The 24,048-nt window shown below is 44.0% G+C and overlaps 1 protein-coding gene across 1 annotated transcript in view; it reads right to left on the bottom strand.

Moving 5' to 3' along the window:
• Positions 1 to 24,048, bottom strand: part of HCFC1 (host cell factor C1) — a gene marked incomplete in the record, with an annotated part of 480,694 nt that overhangs the window by 197,497 nt on the left and 259,149 nt on the right. The window contains 1 exon segment of the mRNA XM_053696082.1: positions 5,015 to 5,157. Coding sequence (XP_053552057.1) covers positions 5,015 to 5,157 — 143 coding nt within the window.

Genomic DNA, 24,048 nt, shown 5'->3' with positions numbered 1-24,048 from the left:
TTTTGATGTTTGAAGGGACCCTGTATCAGAAGGTCCTGTTTCAGAGGTAGAGACCAAGGCGGACAGGATGACATGTCCACCAGGTCTGCATACCAAGTCCTGCGTGGCCACGCAGGTGCTATTAGAATCACTGATGCTCTCTCTTGTTTGATTCTGGCTATCAATCGAGGAAGCAACGGGAAGGGTGGAAACACGTAAGCCATCCTGAAGTCCCAAGGTGCTGTCAGAGCATCTATCAGGACTGCTCCTGGATCCCTGGATCTGGACCCGTAACGAGGAAGCTTGGCGTTCTGTCGAGACGCCATGAGATCTATCTCTGGTTTGCCCCAACGTCGAAGTATTTGGGCAAAGACCTCCGGATGAAGTTCCCACTCCCCCGGATGAAAAGTCTGACGACTTAAGAAATCCGCCTCCCAGTTCTCCACTCCCGGGATGTGGATTGCTGACAGGTGGCAAGAGTGAGACTCTGCCCAGCGAATTATCTTTGATACTTCCATCATAGCTAGGGAGCTTCTTGTCCCTCCCTGATGGTTGATGTAAGCTACAGTCGTGATGTTGTCCCACTGAAACCTGATGAACCCCCGAGTTGTCAACTGGGGCCAAGCCAGGAGGGCATTGAGAACTGCTCTCAATTCCAGAATGTTTATTGGCAGGAGACTCTCCTCCTGACTCCATAGTCCCTGAGCCTTCAGGGAATTCCAGACGGCACCCCAACCTAGAAGGCTGGCGTCTGTTGTTACAATTGTCCAGTCTGGTCTGCTGAATGGCATCCCCCTGGACAGGTGTGGCCGAGAAAGCCACCATAGAAGAGAATTTCTGGTCTCTTGATCCAGATTCAGAGAAGGGGATAAGTCTGAGTAATCCCCATTCCACTGACCTAGCATGCACAGTTGCAGTGGTCTGAGGTGTAAGCGTGCAAAGGGTACTATGTCCATTGCCGCTACCATTAAGCCGATTACCTCCATACATTGAGCCACTGACGGGTGTTGAATGGAATGAAGAGTGCGGCAAGCACTTTGAAGTCTTGATAGCCTGTCCTCTGTCAGGTAAATCTTCATTTCTACAGAATCTATAAGAGTCCCCAGGAAGGGAACTCTTGTGAGTGGAACGAGTGAACTTTTCTTTTCGTTCACCTTCCATCCATGTGACCTTAGAAATGCCAGCACTAACTCTGTATGAGATTTGGCAGTTTGAAAGCTTGAAGCTTGTATCAGAATGTCGTCTAGGTATGGAGCTACCGAGATTCCCCGCGGTCTTAGTACCGCCAGAAGAGCACCCAGAACCTTTGTGAAGATTCTTGGCGCTGTAGCCAATCCGAATGGAAGAGCCACAAACTGGTAATGCCTGTCTAGGAAGGCAAACCTTAGGTACCGGTAATGATCTTTGTGAATCGGTATGTGCAGGTAAGCATCTTTTAAATCTACAGTGGTCATGTACTGACCCTCTTGGATCATAGGTAAAATTGTCCGAATAGTCTCCATCTTGAACGATGGAACTCTTAGGAATTTGTTTAGGATCTTTAAGTCCAGGATTGGTCTGAAAGTTCCCTCTTTTTTGGGAACCACAAACAGATTTGAGTAAAACCCCTGTCCCTGTTCCGATCGTGGAACTGGATGGATTACTCCCATTAACAAGAGCTCTTGTACGCAGCGTAGAAAAGCCTCTTTCTTTGTCTGGATTGTTGACAATCTTGACAGATGAAATCTCTCTCTTGGAGGAGAGTATTTGAAGTCCAGAAGGTATCCCTGAGATATTATCTCTAGCGCCCAGGGATCCTGAACATCTCTTGCCCAAGCCTGGGCGAAGAGAGAAAGTCTGCCCCCCACTAGATCCGATCCCGGATCGGGGGGCCTCAATTCATGCTGTTTTGGGGGCAGCAGCAGGTTTCCTAGTCTGCTTGCCCTTGTTCCAGGACTGGTTAGGTTTCCAGCCTTGTCTGTAGCGAGCAACAGCTCCTTCCTGTTTTGGTGCAGAGGAAGTTGATGCTGCTCCTGCTTTGAAATTACGAAAGGAACGAAAACTAGACTGTCTAGTCTTGGCTTTGGCTTTGTCCTGAGGCAGGGCATGGCCTTTACCTCCTGTAATGTCAGCGATAATCTCTTTCAACCCGGGCCCGAATAAGGTCTGCCCTTTGAAAGGTATATTAAGCAATTTAGACTTAGAAGTAACATCAGCTGACCAGGATTTTAGCCACAGCGCCCTGCGTGCCTGAATGGCGAATCCTGAATTCTTCGCCGTAAGTTTAGTAAGATGTACTACGGCCTCCGAAATGAATGAATTAGCTAGTTTAAGGACTCTAAGCCTGTCCGTAATGTCGTCCAGAGTAGCTGAACCAATGTTCTCTTCCAGAGACTCAATCCAGAATGCCGCTGCAGCCGTGATCGGCGCAATGCATGCAAGGGGTTGCAATATAAAACCTTGTTGAACAAACATTTTCTTAAGGTAACCCTCTAACTTTTTATCCATTGGATCTGAAAAAGCACAGCTATCCTCCACCGGGATAGTGGTACGCTTAGCTAAAGTAGAAACTGCTCCCTCCACCTTAGGGGCCGTTTGCCATAAGTCCCTTGTGGTGGCGTCTATTGGAAACATTTTTCTAAATATCGGAGGGGGTGAGAACGGCACACCGGGTCTATCCCACTCCTTAGTAACAATTTCAGTAAGTCTCTTAGGTATAGGAAAAACCTCAGTACTCGTCGGTACCGCAAAATATTTATCCAACCTACACATTTTCTCTGGTATTGCAACTGTGTTACAATCATTCAGAGCCGCTAACACCTCCCCTAGTAATACACGGAGGTTTTCCAGTTTAAATTTAAAATTTGAAATATCTGAATCCAGTCTGTTTGGATCAGAACCGTCACCCACAGAATGAAGTTCTCCGTCCTCATGTTCTGCCACCTGTGACGCAGTGTCTGACATGGCCCTAATATTATCAGCGCACTCTGTTCTCACCCCAGAGTGATCACGCTTACCTTTTAGTTCTGGTAATTTAGCCAAAACTTCAGTCATAACAGTAGCCATATCCTGTAATGTGATTTGTAATGGCCGCCCAGCTGTACTCGGCGCTACAATATCACGCACCTCCCTCTGAGCGGGAGATGTAGGTACTGACACGTGAGGCGAGTTAGTCGGCATAACTCTCCCCTCGTTGTTTGGTGAAATTTGTTCAATTTGTACAGATTGATTTTTATTTAAAGTAGCATCAATACAGTTAGTACATAAATTTCTATTGGGCTCCACTTTGGCATTGCAACAAATGACACAGGTATCATCTTCTGAATCAGACATGTTTAACACACTAGCAAATAAACTTGCAACTTGGAAATACAATTCAAATAGAATAATATTAAAACGTACTGTGCCTTTAAGAAGCACAGAAGATCTATGACAGTTAAAAATTAATAAATTGAAACAGTTATAGCCTCAATCCTTGTAAACAACACAACTTTAGCAAAGGTTTAATCCCATTAGCAAAGATAACAATTTCTGAAAGCAGGAAACAAATTACAGAATAAAAGTTTTTATTTCAGTCAAACTATAATTCTCACAGCTCTGCTGAGAGAAATTACCTCCCTCAAAATAAGTTTTGAAGACCCCTGAGCTCTGTAGAGATGAACCAGATCATGCAGGGAATACAATGAGTTGCTGACTGAAATATTTGATGCATAGTAAAAGCGCCCCTCCCCCACACACACAGCAGTGAGGGAGAACAGAAACTGACAGAAAAAACAGATTTAAGCAACTGCCAAGTGGAAAAATGGTGCCCAAACATTTATTCACTCAGTACCTCAGCAAATGAAAACGATTTTACATTCCAGCAAAAACGTTAAACATAATCTCTAGTTATTAAACAGCTTTATGTCTTTCTTACAGTGTAATTCTAGTGAAGTACCATTCTCCCAGAATACTGAAGTGTAAAGTATACATACATGACATTATATCGGTATGGCAGGATTTTCTCATCAATTCCATTGTCAGAAAATAAAAACTGCTACATACCTCTATGCAGATTCATCTGCCCGCTGTCCCCTGATCTGAAGTTTACCTCACTCCTCAGATGGCCGAGAACAGCAATATGATCTTAACTACTCCGGCTAAAATCATAGCAAAACTCTGGTAGATTCTTCCTCAAACTCTGCCAGAGAGGTAATAACACACTCCGGTGCTATTTTAAAATAACAAACTTTTGATTGAAGATATAAAACTAAGTATAATCACCATAGTCCTCTCACACGACCTATCTAGTTGCTGGGTGCAAGAGAATGACTGGGAGTGACGTAGAGGGGAGGAGCTATATGCAGCTCTGCTGGGTGAATCCTCTTGCACTTCCTGTAGGGGAGCAGTTAATATCCCAGAAGTAATGATGACCCGTGGACTGATCACACTTAACAGAAGAAATAATGAATACATCTGTAATGGTCCAGAGTGGCAAAAGTCATACCATCAGCACTTGGTAAATTCCAACTCAGAAACGGAGGGATATCCCCCCCCAAGGTACCTAAATATCCAAAACAGCGGCCAAGACAGTGTGATGACCTGGCTGCACAGCTTGGAAGGGGACAGAGTGACTTTTACCATTGCAGCTACATACCTCATATGTTTGAGGGCACCTTTATCTTTTGTGTGCTCCATTTGTTCTGTTTTACAGATATACTCGATATACATTTTTTAAAGCCTGAGAGTGACCACCAGTAGGCTGAGAAGGAGCAGAACTCCCATCATATTGAGGATCAAGTGACTTTACTTGGACTAAGTATTGCTTTTTCAGCACTTTTATGTTTTAAAGATACATTTACTATTTGTTTATTAACCATTTATCGTACTTTATTATTTGTCTATTCTAGCAATTATGCATACAGTCAAGTAAGCAAATTTACGTGGCGCTTCCTGTATTTTTGTCTTAGATTTGATCCATTGAAAGTTGTTTTACATTTCATGAGCTGAATCATGAAAACGTGCAGTTTCCCTTTAAAAGCGGAGTGAAATCTGTAAATTTTTGTGTATTTGTTACCTGAGTTAACCCCTGCTGTCCATGGCTGGTTGTGAGTTTTGGCATAGCAGTTATTATTTTAGCTGGAGTTCCTGTGCCAGATGTTACCATCTTGGTTGTTAGAATAGTAATGGGAGACTTCATTCCAGCAGTGTTTGTCACACCTAAAGGGACACAAAGTAATGTTAGTTATACAGATGTTTAGAAATAGTTATTCTTTGGTATGTACCAAAGAGATCACTGACTAAAATGTACTTTAAAAAAGTAAACTTCTACAAAATCAAGCACTCATTTGTGACTAGAACCCCCCCCCCCCCCACCACCACCAAAAAAAACCTCACACAAAACAGACATCTTTTAAAATCCATATTCTTTGCTACAAATAAAGTGGATAGACTTTGCACAATATCCCACTTTTATTTTATAAAAGTCCATATAGCTCCCTCTCTAGCTCCACCCCCCAAGTCATTCGACCAAAGGTTAGGAAGAAAAAGGAGAAAACATAGGGTGCAGTGGTGACTGTAGTTTAAACAAAAATGTTTTACCTGACTTAAATGCCAGGGCGGGCCGTGGACTGGATACACCGCAAGAGAAAGTAATTTATCAGGTAAGCATAAATTCTGTTTTCTCTTGCAAGGTGTATCCAGTCCACAGATTCATCCTTTACTTGTGGGATACCAATACCAAAGCTTTAGGACACGGATGAAGGGAGGGAACAAGACAGGTACCTTAAACGGAAGGCACCACTGCTTGCAAAACCTTTCTCCCAAAAATAGCCTCCAAAGAAGCAAAAGTATCGAATTTGTAAAATTTGGCAAAAGTATGCAGTGAAGACCAAGTTGCTGCCTTACAAATCTGTTCAAAAGAAGCCTCATTCTTGAAAGCCCATGTGGAAGCCACTGCTCTGGTAGAATGAGCAGTAATTCTTTCAGGAGGCTGCTGGCCAGCAGTTTCATAGGCCAAACGGATTATGCTTTTCAACCAAAAGGAGAGGTAGCAGTCGCTTTCTGACCTCTCCTCTTACCAGAATAGATAACAAACAAGGAAGATGTTTTTCTGAAATCCTTAGTTGCTTGCAAATAGAACTTTAGAGCACGAACTACATCAAGATTGTGCAACAGAAGGATTGGGACACAGAGAAGGAACAACAATTTCCTGGTTAATATTCTTGTTAGAAACAACTTTAGGAAAAAAAACAGGTTTAGTACGCAAAACTACCTTATCTGCATGGAACACCAGGTAAGGTGAATCACACTGTAAGGCAGATAATTCTGAGACTCTTCGAGCAGAAGAGATAGCTACCAAAAACAAAAATCTCCAAGATAACAACTTAATATCTATGGAATGTAAAGGTTCAAACGGAACCCCTTGAAGAACTGAAAGAACTAGATTTTGACTCCATGGAGGAGCCACAGGTTTATAGACAAGCTTGATTCTGACTAAAGCCTGTGCAAACGCTTGAACGTCTGGTACCTCTGCCAGACACTTTTGTAAAAGGATAGACAGAGCAGATATCTGTTCCTTTAAAGAACTAGCCGACAATCCTTTCTCCAATCCGTCTTGGAGAAAGGACAATATCCTGGGAATCCTAATCGTACTCCATGAGTAACCCTTGGATTCACACCAACAAAGATATTTCCGCCATATCTTATGGTAGATTTTCCTAGTGACCGGCTTTCTAGCCTGAATCAGAGTATCTATAACTGACTCAGAAAACCCACGCTTTGATAGAATTAAGCGTTCAATCTCCAAGCAGTCAGACGTAGAGAAATTAGATTTGGATGCTTGAACGGACCCTGTATTAGAAGGTCCTGCCTCATTGGCAGTGTCCATGGTGGGGTAGATGACATGTCCACTAGGTCTGCATACCAAGTCCTGCGTGGCCACGCACGCGCTATCAAAATCACTGAAGCCTTCTCCTGCTTGATTCTGGCGACCAGACGAGGGAGAAGAGGAAACGGTGGGAAAACATAAGCCAGATTGACGGACCAAGGCGCTGCTAGAGCATCTATCAATGCCGCCTTGGGGTCCCGGGACCTGGATCCGTAGAGAGGAAGCTTGGTGTTCTGACGGGACGCCATCAGATCCAACTCTGGAATGCCCCATAGCTGAGTCAGCTGGGCAAATACCTCCGGGTGGAGTTCCCACTCCCCCGGGTGAAAAGTCTGACGACTCAGAAAATCCGCCTCCCAGTTGTCTACTCCTGGTATGTGAATTGCTGAGAGATGGCAGGAGTGATCCTCAGCCCACCTGATTATTTTGGTTACTTCCTTCATCGCTAGGGAACTCTTTGTTCCCCCCTGATGATTGATGTAAGCTAGTCGTGATGTTGTCCGACTGAAATCTGATGAATTTGGCCGCAGCTAGTTGAGGCCATGCCTGAAGCGCGTTGAATATCACCCTCAGTTCCAGAATGTTTATCGGGAGAAGAGATTCTTCCTGAGACCATAAGCCTTGAGCTTTCAGGGAGTCCCAGACTGCACCCCAGCCTAACAGACTGGCGTCGGTCGTTACAATGATCCACTCTGGTCTGCGGAAACATATTCCCTGAGACAGGTGATCCTGAGACAACCACCAGAGAAGAGAAACTCTGGTTTCCTGGTCCAACTGTATTTGAGGAGACAAATCTGCATAATCCCCATTCCACTGATTGAGCATGCATAGTTGCAGTGGTCTGAGATGTAGCCGAGCGAAAGGGACTATGTCCATTGCCGCTACCATTAATCCGATTGCCTCCATGCACTGAGCTACAGATGGCAGAGGAATGGAATGAAGAACTCGGCAAGTAGTTAAAAGTTTCAACTTTCTGACCTCCGTCAGAAATATTTTCATTTCTACCGAATCTATTAGTGTTCCTAGGAAGGAAACCCTTGTTAGTGGGGACAGAGAACTCTTTTTGATGTTTACCTTCCACCCGTGAGACCTCAGAAAGGCCAATACAATCTCCGTGTGACCCTTGGCTCTGTGAAAGGACGGCGCCTGAATTAAGATGTCGTCCAAATAAGGCGCCACTGCTATGCCCCGCGGTCTTAGAACCGCCAGAAGGGACCCTAGCACCTTTGTGAAAATTCTGGGAGCAGTGGCTAAACCGAATGGAAGAGCCACAAACTGGTAATGCTTGTCTAGAAAAGCGAACCTGAGGAACTGATGATGATCTTTGTGGATAGGGATATGCAGGTACGCATCCTTTAGATCCACGGTAGTCATATATTGACCTTCCTGGATCATAGGTAAGATTGTCCGAATGGTCTCCATCTTGAATGATGGGACTCTGAGGAATCTGTTTAGAATATTTAGATCCAGGATTGGTCTGAAAGTTCCTTATTTTTTTGGGAACCACAAACAGGTTTGAGTAAAAACCCAGTCCTTGTTCTGCAATTGGAACTGGGTATATCACTCCCATTGTATGTAAATCTTCTACACAGCGTAAGAACGCCTCTTTCTTTGTCTGGTCTGTAGACAGACGAGAAATGTGGAACCTTCCCCTTGGAGGGGAGTCCTTGAATTCTAGAAGATATCCCTGGGTAACAATCTCTAATGCCCAGGGATCGTGAACATCTCTTGACAAGGCCTGAGCGAAGAGAGAATGTCTGCCCCCTACTAGATCCGGTCCTGGATCGGGGGCTACCCCTTCATGCTGTCTTGGTAGCAGCTGCAGGCTTCTTGGCCTGTTTACCCTTGTTCCAGCCCTGGTAAGGCTTCCAGGTTGCCTTGGGCTGTGAAGCGTTACCCTCTTGCTTTGCAGCTGTAGAGGCTGAAGTGGGACCGCTCCTAAAATTACGAAAGGAACGAAAATTAGCTTTGTTTTTAGCCTTAAAGGGCTTGTCCTGAGGGAGAGCATGACCCTTTCCCCCGGTGATTTCTGAAATAATCTCTTTCAATTCTGGCCCGAAAAGGGTCTTTCCTTTGAAAGGGATATTTAATAATTTGGATTTTGACGACACATCGGCCGACCATGACTTGAGCCAAAGCGCTCTGCGTGCCATAATGGCGAAATCTGAATTTTTTGCCGCTAACTTAGCTAATTGCAAAGCGGCATCTGTGATAAAAGAATTAGCCAGCTTTAGAGCCTTAATTCTATCCATAATTTCGTCATATGAGGTCTCAGTCTGGAGCGACTCCTCCAGCGCCTCAAACCAGAAACCCGCTGCAGTAGTTACCGGAATAATGCAGGCAATAGATTGGAGAAGAAAACCTTGTTTAACAAAAAGTTTCTTAAGTAATCCTAACTTTTTATCCATAGGATCTTTAAAAGCACAACTGTCTCCAATTGGTATGGTTGTGCGTTTAGCAAGCGAAGAAACAGCCCCCTCTACCTTAGGGACCGTCTGCCACGAATCCCGCCTGGGGTCAGTTATGGGGAACATTTTCTTAAAAATAGGGGGGGGGGGGGAACAAAAGGGACCTGTCCCACTCCCTAGTAACAATATCCGCAACCCTCTTAGGGATCGGAAATGCATCAGTGTATACGGGGACCTCTAGGTACTTGTCCATTTTACACAACTTCTCTGGGGCCACCATAGGGTCACAATCATCCAGAGTAGCTAATACCTCCCTGAGCAATACGCGGAGGTGTTCCAATTTAAACGCTAATGAATCTGACTCTGCCTGATGAGAAACCTTTCCTGAATCGGAAATTTCTCCCTCAGACATCAAATCCCTCACCCCCACTTCAGAGCGTTGTGAGGGCACATCAGATAAGACTACCAAAGCTTCAGACTGCTCATAATCTGTTCTTAAAACAGAGCTATCGCGCTTTGCAGGAAAAACTGGCAGTTTGGATAGAAAGGCCACAAGGGAATTATCCATGACTGTCGCTAGTTGTTGCAATGTAATAGGGGCAGACGCACTAGAGGTACTAGGCATCGCTTGAGCGGGCATAACTGGTTGTGACACATGGGGAGAGGTAGACGGACTATCCTCATTACCTTCAGTCCGGGAATCATCTAGGGCCACACTTTTAAGTGCAACAATATGATCTTTAAAGTGTATAGACATATTAGTGTATTTGGGACACATTCTGAGAGGGGGTTCCACCATGGCTTCAAAACACATTGAACAAGGATTTTCCTTAGTGTCAAACATGTTTAACAGACTAGTAGCATACACAAGCAGGCTTGGAAAACACTTTAATCAAATAAAAAAACAGAATTTATGTTTACCTGATAAATTTCTTTCTCCAACGGTGTGTCCGGTCCACGGCGTCATCCTTACTTGTGGGATATTCTCTTCCCCAACAGGAAATGGCAAAGAGCCCAGCAAAGCTGGTCACATGATCCCTCCTAGGCTCCGCCTACCCCAGTCATTCGACCGACGTTAAGGAGGAATATTTGCATAGGAGAAACCATATGGTACCGTGGTGACTGTAGTTAAAGAAAATAAAATATCAGACCTGATTAAAAAAACCAGGGCGGGCCGTGGACCGGACACACCGTTGGAGAAAGAAATTTATCAGGTAAACATAAATTCTGTTTTCTCCAACATAGGTGTGTCCGGTCCACGGCGTCATCCTTACTTGTGGGAACCAATACCAAAGCTTTAGGACACGGATGAAGGGAGGGAGCAAATCAGGTCACCTAAATGGAAGGCACCACGGCTTGCAAAACCTTTCTCCCAAAAATAGCCTCAGAAGAAGCAAAAGTATCAAACTTGTAAAATTTGGTAAAAGTGTGCAGTGAAGACCAAGTCGCTGCCCTACATATCTGATCAACAGAAGCCTCGTTCTTGAAGGCCCATGTGGAAGCCACAGCCCTAGTGGAATGAGCTGTGATTCTTTCGGGAGGCTGCCGTCCGGCAGTCTCGTAAGCCAATCTGATGATGCTTTTAATCCAAAAAGAGAGAGAGGTAGAAGTTGCTTTTTGACCTCTCCTTTTACCTGAATAAACAACAAACAAGGAAGATGTTTGTCTAAAATCCTTTGTAGCATCTAAATAGAATTTTAGAGCGCGAACAACATCCAAATTGTGCAACAAACGTTCCTTCTTTGAAACTGGTTTTGGACACAGAGAAGGTACGATAATCTCCTGGTTAATGTTTTTGTTAGAAACAACTTTTGGAAGAAAACCAGGTTTAGTACGTAAAACCACCTTATCTGCATGGAACACCAGATAAGGAGGAGAACACTGCAGAGCAGATAATTCTGAGACTCTTCTAGCAGAAGAAATCGCAACTAAAAACAAAACTTTCCAAGATAATAACTTAATATCAACGGAATGTAAGGGTTCAAACGGAACCCCCTGAAGAACTGAAAGAACTAAATTGAGACTCCAAGGAGGAGTCAAAGGTTTGTAAACAGGCTTGATTCTAACCAGAGCCTGAACAAAGGCTTGAACATCTGGCACAGCTGCCAGCTTTTTGTGAAGTAATACCGACAAGGCAGAAATCTGTCCCTTCAGGGAACTAGCAGATAATCCTTTGTCCAATCCTTCTTGAAGGAAGGATAGAATCCTAGGAATCTTAACCTTGTTAAACACTAAAAAACTCTAAGCCATCTCCGTGGAGATGTTGCCTGTACAACGGCAAAGAGAATGACTGGGGTAGGCGGAGCCTAGGAGGGATCATGTGACCAGCTTTGCTGGGCTCTTTGCCATTTCCTGTTGGGGAAGAGAATATCCCACAAGTAAGGATGACGCCGTGGACCGGACACACCTATGTTGGAGAAACACAATTTAACACCACATTCACTTTACCCTCCCGTAGAGAGACCCTAGTGCTTAGAGCCGGCAAAGAGAATGACGAGGGGGGGGGGGTGGAGCTAGAGGGGGAGCTATATGGACAGCTCTGCTGTGTGCTCTCTTTGCCACTTCCTGTAGGGAATGAGTATATCCCACAAGTAAAGGATGAATCCGTGGACTGGATACACCTTGAAAGAGAAATACATTTTATAAGCATGTTTATGCAATTAGGCTAATTGGAAATAACAGGTGTACTCAATTTCCCCCCCCAATGATCACAGGTTTTCTAACTTGTGTGTCAGTAATAACAGGTTTAATCACACTTGTTGCATTAAGCTTCTACTTTGGGGCCTGTATTTTCAATATGGCCTTTCTAAATTATTTGTTTTTAACTATTCATAAGAGGAAATAGCTTAACAATGCAGTAATTGAAAGGTGATTTAATTTTCAATATTTTGACATTCGAGTGATATTGAAACAAGTTAAACATAAATGTAAACTAAAACTAGGAACCAAAAGATTAATCATAATTTACTTAAAAAGGGACAGTCAATTAAAAATTAAACTTTCATGATTTAGATAGGGCATGCAAATTAAACCGGTTTCCCAATTTCTTTCATTATCAAATTTACTGTGTCCTCTTGGTATTCTTTGTTCAATGCTAAATTCCGATAGACTCAAATTGATTTCTAAGTCTTTGAAGGCCACCTTTTATCTCAGAAAAACAGAATTTATGTTTACCGGATAAATTTCTTTCGCCTACGGTGTATCCGGTCCACGGCTTCATCCTTACTTGTGGGATATTCTCATTCCCTACAGGAAATGGCAAAGAGAGCACACAGCAAAGCTGTCCATATAGCCCCCCCTCTAGCTCCGCCCCCCAGTCATTCGACCGATGGTTAGGAGAAAAAGGAGAACCATAGGGTGCAGTGGTGACTGTAGTGTTAAAAAAAAAAAAAATAAATAAATAAATAAACCTGACTAAATGCCAGGGCGGGCCGTGGACCGGATACACCGTAGGAGAAAGAAATTTATCAGGTAAACATAAATTCAGTTTTCTCCTACATTGGTGTATCCGGTCCACGGCTTCATCCTTACTTGTGGGAACCAATACCAAAGCTTTAGGACACGGATGAAGGGAGGGAACAAGTCAGGTAACCTAAACGGAAGGCACCACTGCTTGTAAAACCTTTCTCCCAAAAATAGCCTCCGAAGAAGCATAAGTATCGAATTTGTAAAATTTGGCAAATGTATGCAGAGAAGACCACGTCGCTGCCTTACAGATCTGTTCAACAGAAGCCTCATTCTTGAAAGCCCATGTGGAAGCCACAGCTCTAGTAGAGTGAGCTGTAATTCGTTCAGGAGCCAGAAGGAAAGAGAGGTAGCAGTAGCTTTCTGAACTCTCCTTTTACCAGAATAGACGACAAACAAGGATGATGTCTGTCTGAAATCCTTTGTTGCTTCTAGATAGAATTTTAATGCACGAACCACATCTAGATTGTGTAACAAACGTTCCTTTATAGAAACTGGATTAGGACACAGAAGGAACAACTATTTCCTGGTTAATATTTCTATTAGAAACCACTTTTTGGAAGAAAACCAGGCTTGGTACGTAAAACTACCTTATCTGTATGAAACACCAGATAGGGTGAATTACACTGCAAAGCAGACAATTCAGAAACTCTTCTAGCAGAAGAAATAGCAACCAAAAACAAAACTTTCCAAGATAGTAACTTAATATCTATGGAATGTAAAGGTTCAAACGGAACCCCTTGAAGAACTGAAAGAACTAAATTTAGACTCCAAGGAGGAGTCACAGGTCTGTAGACTGGCTTGATTCTGACTAACGCCTGTACGAACGCCTGAACATCTGGCACGGCTGCCAGACGTTTGTGCAACAAGACAGACAGAGCAGATATCTGTCCTTTTAGAGAACTAGCCGACAGACCTTTCGCCAATCCCTCTTGGAGAAAGGAATGTATCCTTGGAATCCTAATTTTACTCCATGAGTAACCCACAGAGATATTTCTGCCATATCTTATGGTAAATTCTCCTGGTTACAGGCTTTCTAGCCTGCACCATAGTATCTGTAACTGATTCAGAAAACCCACGCTTAGATAGAATCAAGCGTTCAATCTCCAAGCAGTCAGTTGCAGAGAAACTAGGTTTGGATGTTCGAATGGACCTTGCACTAGAAGGTCCTGTCTCAAAGGTAGCTTCCATGGTGGAGCCGATGACATATTCACCAGGTCTGCATACCAAGTCCTGCGTGGCCACGCAGGAGCTATTAGAATTACCCAAGCCTTCTCCTGTTTGATCCTGGCTACTAGCCTGGGGAGGAGAGGAAACGGTGGAAAGACATAAGCTAGATTGAACGACCAAGGCGCCACTAAGGCATCTACCAATGTGGCCTTGGGATCCCTGGACCCGTAGCGTGGAACCTTGGAGTTCTGCCGAGACGCCATCAGATCCAGATCTGGAATGCCCCATAGCCGAGTTAACTGGGCAAAAACCTCTGGATGAAGTTCCCACTCCCCCGGATGGAAAGTCTGACGACTCAGATAATCCGCTTCCCAGTTGTCTACACCTGGGATGTGAATTGCTGATAGGTGGCAAGAGTGATCCTCTGCCCAATTGATGATCCTGGATACCTCCCTCATCGCCAGGGAACTCCTTGTTCCCCCTTGATGATTGATGTACGCTACAGTCGTCATGTTGTCCGACTGAAATCTTATGAATTTGGCCTCCGCTAGTTGAGGCCATGCCAGGAGCGCATTGAATATCGCTCTCAGTTCTAAAATGTTTATCGGGAGAAGAGATTGTTCCCGAGACCATAGACCCTGAGCTTTCAGGGAGTCCCAGACCGCGCCCCAGCCTAAAAGACTGGCGTCGGTCGTGACAATGACCCATTCTGGTCTGCGGAAACTCATTCCCTGAGACAGGTGATCCTGAGACAACCACCAGAGGAGCGATTCTCTGGTTTTCTGGTCCATTTGTATCTGGGGAGACAAATCTGCATAATCCCCATTCCACTGTTTGAGCATGCACAGTTGCAGTGGTCTTAAATGAATTAGGGCAAATGGAACCACGTCCATTGTCGCAACCATTAGTCCTATTACTTCCATGCACTGAGCTATGGAGGGCTGAGGGATGGTTTGAAGAACTCGACAAGTGTTTAAAAGTTTTAACTTCCTGACCTCTGTCAGAAAAATCTTCATTTCTACCGAGTCTATTATCGTTCCCAGGAAGGGAACCCTTGTGGATGGAGACAGGGAACTCTTTTCTACGTTTACCTTCCAACCGTGAGACCTTAGAAAGGCTAGAACAATATCCGTATGAGCCTTCGCTTTGTGGAAGGACGACGCCTGAATTAAGATGTCGTCTAGGTAAGGTGCTACCGCAATGCCCCTTGGCCTTAGCACCGCTAGAAGGGACCCTAACACCTTTGTGAAAATTCTTGGGGCAGTGGCCAATCCGAAGGGAAGAGCCACAAACTGATAATGCTTGTCCAGGAAAGCGAACCTTAGGAACTGATGGTGAACTTCGTGGATTGGAATATGCAGGTATGCATCCTTTAGGTCCACGGTAGTCATGTATTGACCCTCCTGGATCATAGGTAGAATTGTTCGAATTGTTTCCATTTTGAACGATGGAACTCTGAGGAATTTGTTTAGAATTTTTAAGTCCAGAATTGGCCTGAACGTTCCCTCCTTTTTGGGAACTACAAACAGGTTTGAGTAAAAACCCAGTCCCTGTTCTGCTTTTGGAACTGTAAAACAAATGGGGGAGGGGTGCGCTCAAATCAGAGCTGTGAGTGGGACTATCTATAGCTAATAGCTAATAATGTGGTTTCTATTCGTGAAATGTAAATATTTAATATATATTTAAAGGCTCATTACTGGCAGCCTATAATGTGTGTGGTTATCCGTGATTTTAGACAATATATATTGTGGGAGATTACTCAGTAGGATATGTATCAAATTGGTGTGCAATGTGATGTGATACAAATTGGTGTATGTATACACTGTGATACAAGATAGCAATGCTATAATAAAGCAATATTCAAATAGCGGAGAAAAGCGATGTGTAATGTGCAGAAAAAACATAATTTATGCTTACCTGATAAATTCCTTTCTTCTGTAGTGTGATCAGTCCACGGGTCATCATTACTTCTGGGATATTACTCCTCCCCAACAGGAAGTGCAAGAGGATTCACCCAGCAGAGCTGCATATAGCTCCTCCCCTCTACGTCACTCCCAGTCATTCGACCAAGGACCAACGAGAAAGGAAAAGCCAAGGGTGAAGTGGTGACTGGAGTATAAATTAAAAAATATTTACCTGCCTTAAAAACAGGGCGGGCCGTGGACTGATCACACTACAGAAGAAAGGAATTTATCAGGTAAGCATAAATTATGTTTTCTTCTGTTAAGTGTGATCAGTCCACGGGTCATCATTACTTCTGGGATACCAATACCAAAGCAAAAGTACACGGATGACGGGAGGGATAGGCAGGCTCTTTATACAGAAGGAACCACTGCCTGAAGAACCTTTCTCCCAAAAATAGCCTCCGATGAAGCAAAAGTGTCAAATTTGTAAAATTTGGAAAAAGTATGAAGCGAAGACCAAGTTGCAGCCTTGCAAATCTGTTCAACAGAGGCCTCATTCTTGAAGGCCCAAGTGGAAGCCACAGCTCTAGTAGAATGAGCTGTAATTCTTTCAGGAGGCTGCTGTCCAGCAGTCTCATAAGCTAAACGAATTATGCTACGAAGCCAAAAAGAAAGAGAGGTAGCGGAAGCTTTTTGACCTCTCCTCTGCCCAGAGTAAATGACAAACAAAGAAGACGTTTGTCAAAATTCCTTAGTTGCCTGTAAGTAAAATTTTAGAGCACGGACTACATCTAGGTTGTGCAGTAGACGTTCCTTCTTTGAAGAAGGATTTGGGCATAAAGAAGGAACAACAATCTCTTGATTGATATTCCTGTTAGTAACTACCTTAGGTAAGAACCCAGGTTTAGTACGCAGGACTACCTTATCCGAATGAAAAATCAAATAAGGAGAATCACAATGTAAGGCTGATAATTCAGAGACTCTTCGAGCCGAGGAAATAGCCATTAAAAATAGAACTTTCCAAGATAACAACTTTATATCAATGGAATGAAGGGGTTCAAACGGAACGCCCTGTAAAACATTAAGAACAAGGTTTAAACTCCATGGTGGAGCAACAGTTTTAAACACAGGCTTAATCCTGGCCAAAGCCTGACAAAAAGCCTGGACGTCAGGAACTTCTGACAGACGTTTGTGTAACAGGATGGACAGAGCTGAGATCTGTCCCTTTAATGAACTAGCAGATAAACCCTTTTCTAAACCTTCTTGTAGAAAAGACAATATCCTAGGAATCCTAACCTTACTCCAAGAGTAACCTTTGGATTCACACCAATATAGGTATTTACGCCATATCTTATGGTAAATCTTTCTGGTAACAGGTTTCCTAGCCTGTATTAAGGTATCAATAACTGACTCAGAAAACCCACGTCTTGATAAAATCAAGCGTTCAATTTCCAAGCAGTCAGCTTCAGAGAAGTTAGATTTTGATGTTTGAAGGGACCCTGTATCAGAAGGTCCTGTTTCAGAGGTAGAGACCAAGGTGGACAGGATGACATGTCCACCAGGTCTGCATACCAAGTCCTGCGTGGCCACGCAGGTGCTATTAGAATCACTGATGCTCTCTCTTGTTTGATTCTGGCAATCAATCGAGGAAGCAACGGGAAGGGTGGAAACACGTAAGCCATCCTGAAGTCCCAAGGTGCTGTCAGAGCATCTATCAGGACTGCTCCTGGATCCCTGGATCTGGACCCGTAACGCGGAAGCTTGGCGTTCTGTCGAGACGCCATGAGATCTATCTCTGGTTTGCCCCAACGTCGAAGTATTTGGGCAAAGACCTCCGGATGAAGTTCCCACTCCCCCGGATGAAAAGTCTGACGACTTAAGAAATCCGCCTCCCAGTTCTCCACTCCCGGGATGTGGATTGCTGACAGGTGGCAAGAGTGAGACTCTGCCCAGCGAATTATCTTTGATACTTCCATCATAGCTAGGGAGCTTCTTGTCCCTCCCTGATGGTTGATGTAAGCTACAGTCGTGATGTTGTCCGACTGAAACCTGATGAACCCCCGAGTTGTCAACTGGGGCCAAGCCAGGAGGGCATTGAGAACTGCTCTCAATTCCAGAATGTTTATTGGCAGGAGACTCTCCTCCTGACTCCATTGTCCCTGAGCCTTCAGAGAATTCCAGACGGCACCCCAACCTAGAAGGCTGGCGTCTGTTGTTACAATTGTCCAGTCTGGTCTGCTGAATGGCATCCCCCTGGACAGATGTGGCCGAGAAAGCCACCATAGAAGAGAATTTCTGGTCTCTTGATCCAGATTCAGAGAAGGGGATAAGTCTGAGTAATCCCCATTCCACTGACTTAGCATGCACAGTTGCAGTGGTCTGAGGTGTAAGCGTGCAAAGGGTACTATGTCCATTGCCGCTACCATTAAGCCGATTACCTCCATGCATTGAGCCACTGACGGGTGTTGAATGGAATGAAGGGTGCGGCAAGCACTTTGAAGTCTTGTTAGCCTGTCCTCTGTCAGGTAAATCTTCATTTCTACAGAATCTATAAGAGTCCCCAGGAAGGGAACTCTTGTGAGTGGAACGAGTGAACTTTTCTTTTCGTTCACCTTCCATCCATGTGACCTTAGAAATGCCAGCACTAACTCTGTATGAGACTTGGCAGTTTGAAAGCTTGAAGCTTGTATCAGAATGTCGTCTAGGTATGGAGCTACCGAGATTCCCCCGCGGTCTTAGTACCGCCAGAAGAGCACCCAGAACCTTTGTGAAGATTCTTGGAGCTGTAGCCAATCCGAATGGAAGAGCCACAAACTGGTAATGCCTGTCTAGGAAGGCAAACCTTAGGTACCGATAATGATCTTTGTGAATCGGTATGTGAAGGTAAGCATCTTTTAAATCTACAGTGGTCATGTATTGACCCTCTTGGATCATAGGTAAAATTGTCCGAATAGTCTCCATCTTGAACGATGGAACTCTTAGGAATTTGTTTAGGATCTTTAAGTCCAGGATTGGTCTGAAAGTTCCCTCTTTTTTGGGAACCACAAACAGATTTGAGTAAAACCCCTGTCCCTGTTCCGATCGTGGAACTGGATGGATTACTCCCATTAACAAGAGCTCTTGTACGCAGCGTAGAAACGCCTCTTTCTTTGTCTGGATTGTTGACAATCTTGACAGATGAAATCTCTCTCTTGGAGGAGAGTATTTGAAGTCCAGAAGGTATCCCTGAGATATTATCTCTAGCGCCCAGGGATCCTGAACATCTCTTGCCCAAGCCTGGGCGAAGAGAGAAAGTCTGCCCCCCACTAGATCCGATCCCGGATCGGGGGCCCTCAATTCATGCTGTTTTAGGGGCAGCAGCAGGTTTCCTAGTCTGCTTGCCCTTGTTCCAGGACTGGTTAGGTTTCCAGCCTTGTCTGTAGCGAGCAACAGCTCCTTCCTGTTTTGGTGCAGAGGAAGTTGATGCTGCTCCTGCTTTGAAATTACGAAAGGAACGAAAATTAGACTGTCTAGTCCTGGCTTTGGCTTTGTCCTGAGGCAGGGCATGGCCTTTACCTCCTGTAATGTCAGCGATAATCTCTTTCAACCCGGGCCCGAATAAGGTCTGCCCTTTGAAAGGTATATTAAGCAATTTAGACTTAGAAGTAACATCAGCTGACCAGGATTTTAGCCACAGCGCCCTGCGTGCCTGAATGGCGAATCCTGAATTCTTCGCCGTAAGTTTAGTAAGATGTACTACGGCCTCCGAAATGAATGAATTAGCTAGTTTAAGGACTCTAAGCCTGTCCGTAATGTCGTCCAGAGTAGCTGAACCAATGTTCTCTTCCAGAGACTCAATCCAGAATGCCGCTGCAGCCGTGATCGGCGCAATGCATGCAAGGGGTTGCAATATAAAACCTTGTTGAACAAACATTTTCTTAAGGTAACCCTCTAACTTTTTATCCATTGGATCTGAAAAAGCACAGCTATCCTCCACCGGGATAGTGGTACGCTTAGCTAAGGTAGAAACTGCTCCCTCCACCTTAGGGACCGTTTGCCATAAGTCCCTTGTGGTGGCGTCTATTGGAAACATTTTTCTAAATATCGGAGGGGGTGAGAACGGCACACCGGGTCTATCCCACTCCTTAGTAACAATTTCAGTAAGTCTCTTAGGTATAGGAAAAACCTCAGTACTCGTCGGTACCGCAAAATATTTATCCAACCTACACATTTTCTCTGGTATTGCAACTGTGTTACAATCATTCAGAGCCGCTAACACCTCCCCTAGTAATACACGGAGGTTTTCCAGTTTAAATTTAAAATTTGAAATATCTGAATCCAGTCTGTTTGGATCAGAACCGTCACCCACAGAATGAAGTTCTCCGTCCTCATGTTCTGCCACCTGTGACGCAGTGTCTGACATGGCCCTAATATTATCAGCGCACTCTGTTCTCACCCCAGAGTGATCACGCTTACCTCTTAGTTCTGGTAATTTAGCCAAAACCTCAGTCATAACAGTAGCCATATCCTGTAATGTGATTTGTAATGGCCGCCCAGATGTACTCGGCGCTACAATATCACGCACCTCCCTCTGAGCGGGAGATGTAGGTACTGACACGTGAGGCGAGTTAGTCGGCATAACTCTCCCCTCGTTGTTTGGTGAAATTTGTTCAATTTGTACAGATTGACTTTTATTTAAAGTAGCATCAATACAGTTAGTACATAAATTTCTATTGGGCTCCACTTTGGCATTGCAACAAATGACACAGGTATCATCCTCTGAATCAGACATGTTTAACACACTAGCAAATAAACTTGCAACTTGGAAATACAATTCAATTAGAATAATATTAAAACGTACTGTGCCTTTAAGAAGCACAGAAGATTTATGACAGTTGAAAATTAATAAATTGAAACAGTTATAGACTCAATCCTTGTAAACAACACAACTTTAGCAAAGGTTTAATCCCATTAGCAAAGATAACAAATTCTGAAAGCAGGAAACAAATCACAGAATAAACGTTTTTCATCTCAGTCAAACTATAATTCTCACAGCTCTGCTGAGAGAAATTACCTCCCTCAAAATAAGTTTTGAAGACCCCTGAGCTCTGTAGAGATGAACCGGATCATGCAGGGAATACAATGAGTTGCTGACTGAAATATTTGATGAGTAGTAAAAGCGCCAAAAAACGGCCCCTCCCCCTCACACATAGCAGTGAGGGAGAACAGAAACTGTCAGAAAAACAGATTAAGCAACTGCCAAGTGGAAAAATAGTGCCCAAACATTTATTCACTCAGTACCTCAGCAAATGAAAACGATTTTACATTCCAGCAAAAACGTTAAACATAATCTCTAGTTATTAAACAGCTTTATGTATTTCATACAGTGTAATTCTAGTGAAGTACCATTCCCCAGAATACTGAAGTGTAAAGTATACATACATGACATTATATCGGTATGGCAGGATTTTCTCATCAATTCCATTGTCAGAAAATAAAAACTGCTACATACCTCTATGCAGATTCAGCTGCCCGCTGTCCCCTGATCTGAAGTTTACCTCTCCTCAGATGGCCGAGAAACAGCAATATGATCTTAACTACTCCGGCTAAAATCATAACAAAAACTCTGGTAGATTCTTCTTCAAACTCTGCCAGAGAGATAATAACACACTCCGGTGCTATTTTAAAATAGCAAACTTTTGATTGAAGATATAAAACTAAGTATAATCACCATAGTCCTCTCACACATCCTATCTAGTCGTTGGGTGCAAGAGAATGACTGGGAGTGACGTAGAGGGGAGGAGCTATATGCAGCTCTGCTGGGTGAATCCTCTTGCACTTCCTGTTGGGGAGGAGTAATATCCCAGAAGTAATGATGACCCGTGGACTGATCACACTTAACAGAAGAAAAGACAGGTGCGTATAATGAGTAAAATATATTTTACTACAAATAGATAATAAATCTGTTGTACAGATACATCCAGGTTAGTTTAAAACAAATATGCGAACAAATAAAATGAACAATTATATAGATCAAATCAAATAATGCACTGTGCCATTAAAATTGCTTGTCAGCATAGACAGAAAAGACGCACTAGGCTGGCTGATATGTTATGGACACACTTGTCCGTACAAATTGAGTCCTTGACAAATTATGTCCTTGAAAAGATATCACAATTACAGTTCAGCATGACATATAAAAGATTAAAAGTTGTGGCCACAACTATTTGTAGGGATCCAAGGAGCTAACTTCCTGTTTACGTAGCTTATAGTATCCCGTTAATGAAATAAAATATGCAAAGTTCTTATGATGCTCACCCCTACCGGACTACCGATATCCCTTACCTCCTCTTCCAATTCCGTGGGTTATGGGAAGGTTGTTATTGACCCGGGATGGCGTCTCCGTTCGGCGTGTTGCCGTGTAGCTGTGATAATTTGTGAGCGTCTCACCTTTGAATTTCCCGGTCAGTCCTTCCTACCCTGACGTTTACACAAAGTCGTCACGTGGTTCTCGGAGGTCCAATCGGATAGCCGGGTCGTTGGGGGAGTGGTGCAATAGTGGTTTGTGTGGTTTTCTTGCTGGAGCCAAATTCGATCACACTAGATTATAAAATCTACGCGTTTCAGCGCTGGGTATGCGCCTTTATCAAGACTTCCTGCTTTTGGAACTGGTTGTATCACTCCCATTTTTAAAAGGTCTTCTACACAATGTAAGAATGCCCGTCTCTTTGTCTGGTCTAAAGACAAGCGAGACATGTGAAACCTTCCCTTTGGGGGAAGGTCCTTGAATTCTAGGAGATACCCCTGAGAGACCATCTCTATCGCCCAGGGGTCTGGGACATCTCTTGCCCAAGCCTGAGCAAAGAGAGAGAGAGTCTGCCCCCTACTTGATCCGGTCCCGGATCGGGGGCTATCCTTTCATGCTGATTTGGTAGCAGGAGCAGGCTTTTTGGCCTGTTTCCCCTTGTTCCAGCCTTGCAATGGTTTCCATGCTGGTTTGGGCTGGGATGCGTTACCCTCTTGTCTAGAGGCTGTAGAGCTAGGAGCCGGTCGGTTCCTGAAATTACGAAAATTAGACTTATTTTTTGCTTTGAAAGGTCTATCCTGTGGAAGGGCATGGCCCTTTCCCCCAGTGATGTCTGAAATAATCTCTTTCAATTCTGGTCCGAATAGGGTCTTACCCTTGAAAGGAATATTAAGTAATTTTGTTTTGGACGACACATCCGCCGACCAAGATTTTAGCCAAAGCGCTCTGCGCGCCACTATTGCAAAACCTGAATTTTTCGCAGCTAGTTTAGCTAATTGAAAAGCGGCATCTAAAATAAAGGAATTAGCCAACTTCAGTGCGTGAATTCTGTCCATGACTTCATCATATGGAGTCTCCTTCTGGAGCGAATTTTCTAGTTCATCGAACCAAAAAGACGCCGCCGTGGTGACAGGAATAATGCACAAAATTGGTTGAAGAAGGAAACCTTGCTGAACAAAGATCTTCTTAAGCAACCCTTCTAATTTTTTATCCATAGGATCTTTGAAAGCGCAACTGTCCTCTATTGGTATAGTTGTGCGCTTGGCTAACGTTGAAACTGCCCCCTCTACCTTAGGGACCGTCTGCCATGCGTCCCTTCTGGGGTCAACAATGGGGAACATTTTCTTAAATATAGGAGTGGGAACAAAAGGTACCCCTGGCTTCTCCCACTCCTTAGTCACTATATCCGCCGCCCTCTTGGGTATCGGAAACTCATCAGAGTGCACTGGAACCTCTAAAAATTTGTCCATTTTACACAATTTCTCCTGAATCACCAAAGGATCACAATCATCAAGTGTCGCTAGCACCTCCTTAAGTAGAGCGCGGAGGTGTTCTAGCTTAAATTTAAATGCAATGGTATCAGGCTCTGCCTGCTGAGAAATTTTTCCTGTGTCAGAAATTTCCCCCTCAGACAGGCCCTCCCTCACAGCCAACTCAGATGTGAGGGCACAACAGATAAATTATCCTCTGCGTCTGCTTGCTCATCCTCTGTATTTAAAACTGAGCAATCACGCTTTCTAGGAAAAGCTGGCAGTTTGGATAAAAAGGCTGCTAGAGAATTATCCATTACTGCTGCTAATTGCTGCATAGTGACAGCCATTGGCGCGCTAGATGTACTAGGTATCGCATGCGCGGGCAAAGCTGGTGTTGACACAGAAGGAGAGGATAATGAACTATCCCCACTACCTTCATTTAAAGAATCATCTTGGGCAACATCTTTAAATGTGACAGTACTGTACTTTATCTGTTTGGAAGCTATGGCACACTTCA

The sequence above is a fragment of the Bombina bombina genome, chromosome 12 (assembly GCF_027579735.1).
Source record: "Bombina bombina isolate aBomBom1 chromosome 12, aBomBom1.pri, whole genome shotgun sequence".
In the NCBI taxonomy this organism is placed as follows: domain Eukaryota; kingdom Metazoa; phylum Chordata; class Amphibia; order Anura; family Bombinatoridae; genus Bombina; species Bombina bombina.
The sequence above is the reverse complement of the archived record's forward strand: the minus strand, read 5'-3'. Positions and strand labels throughout refer to the sequence as shown.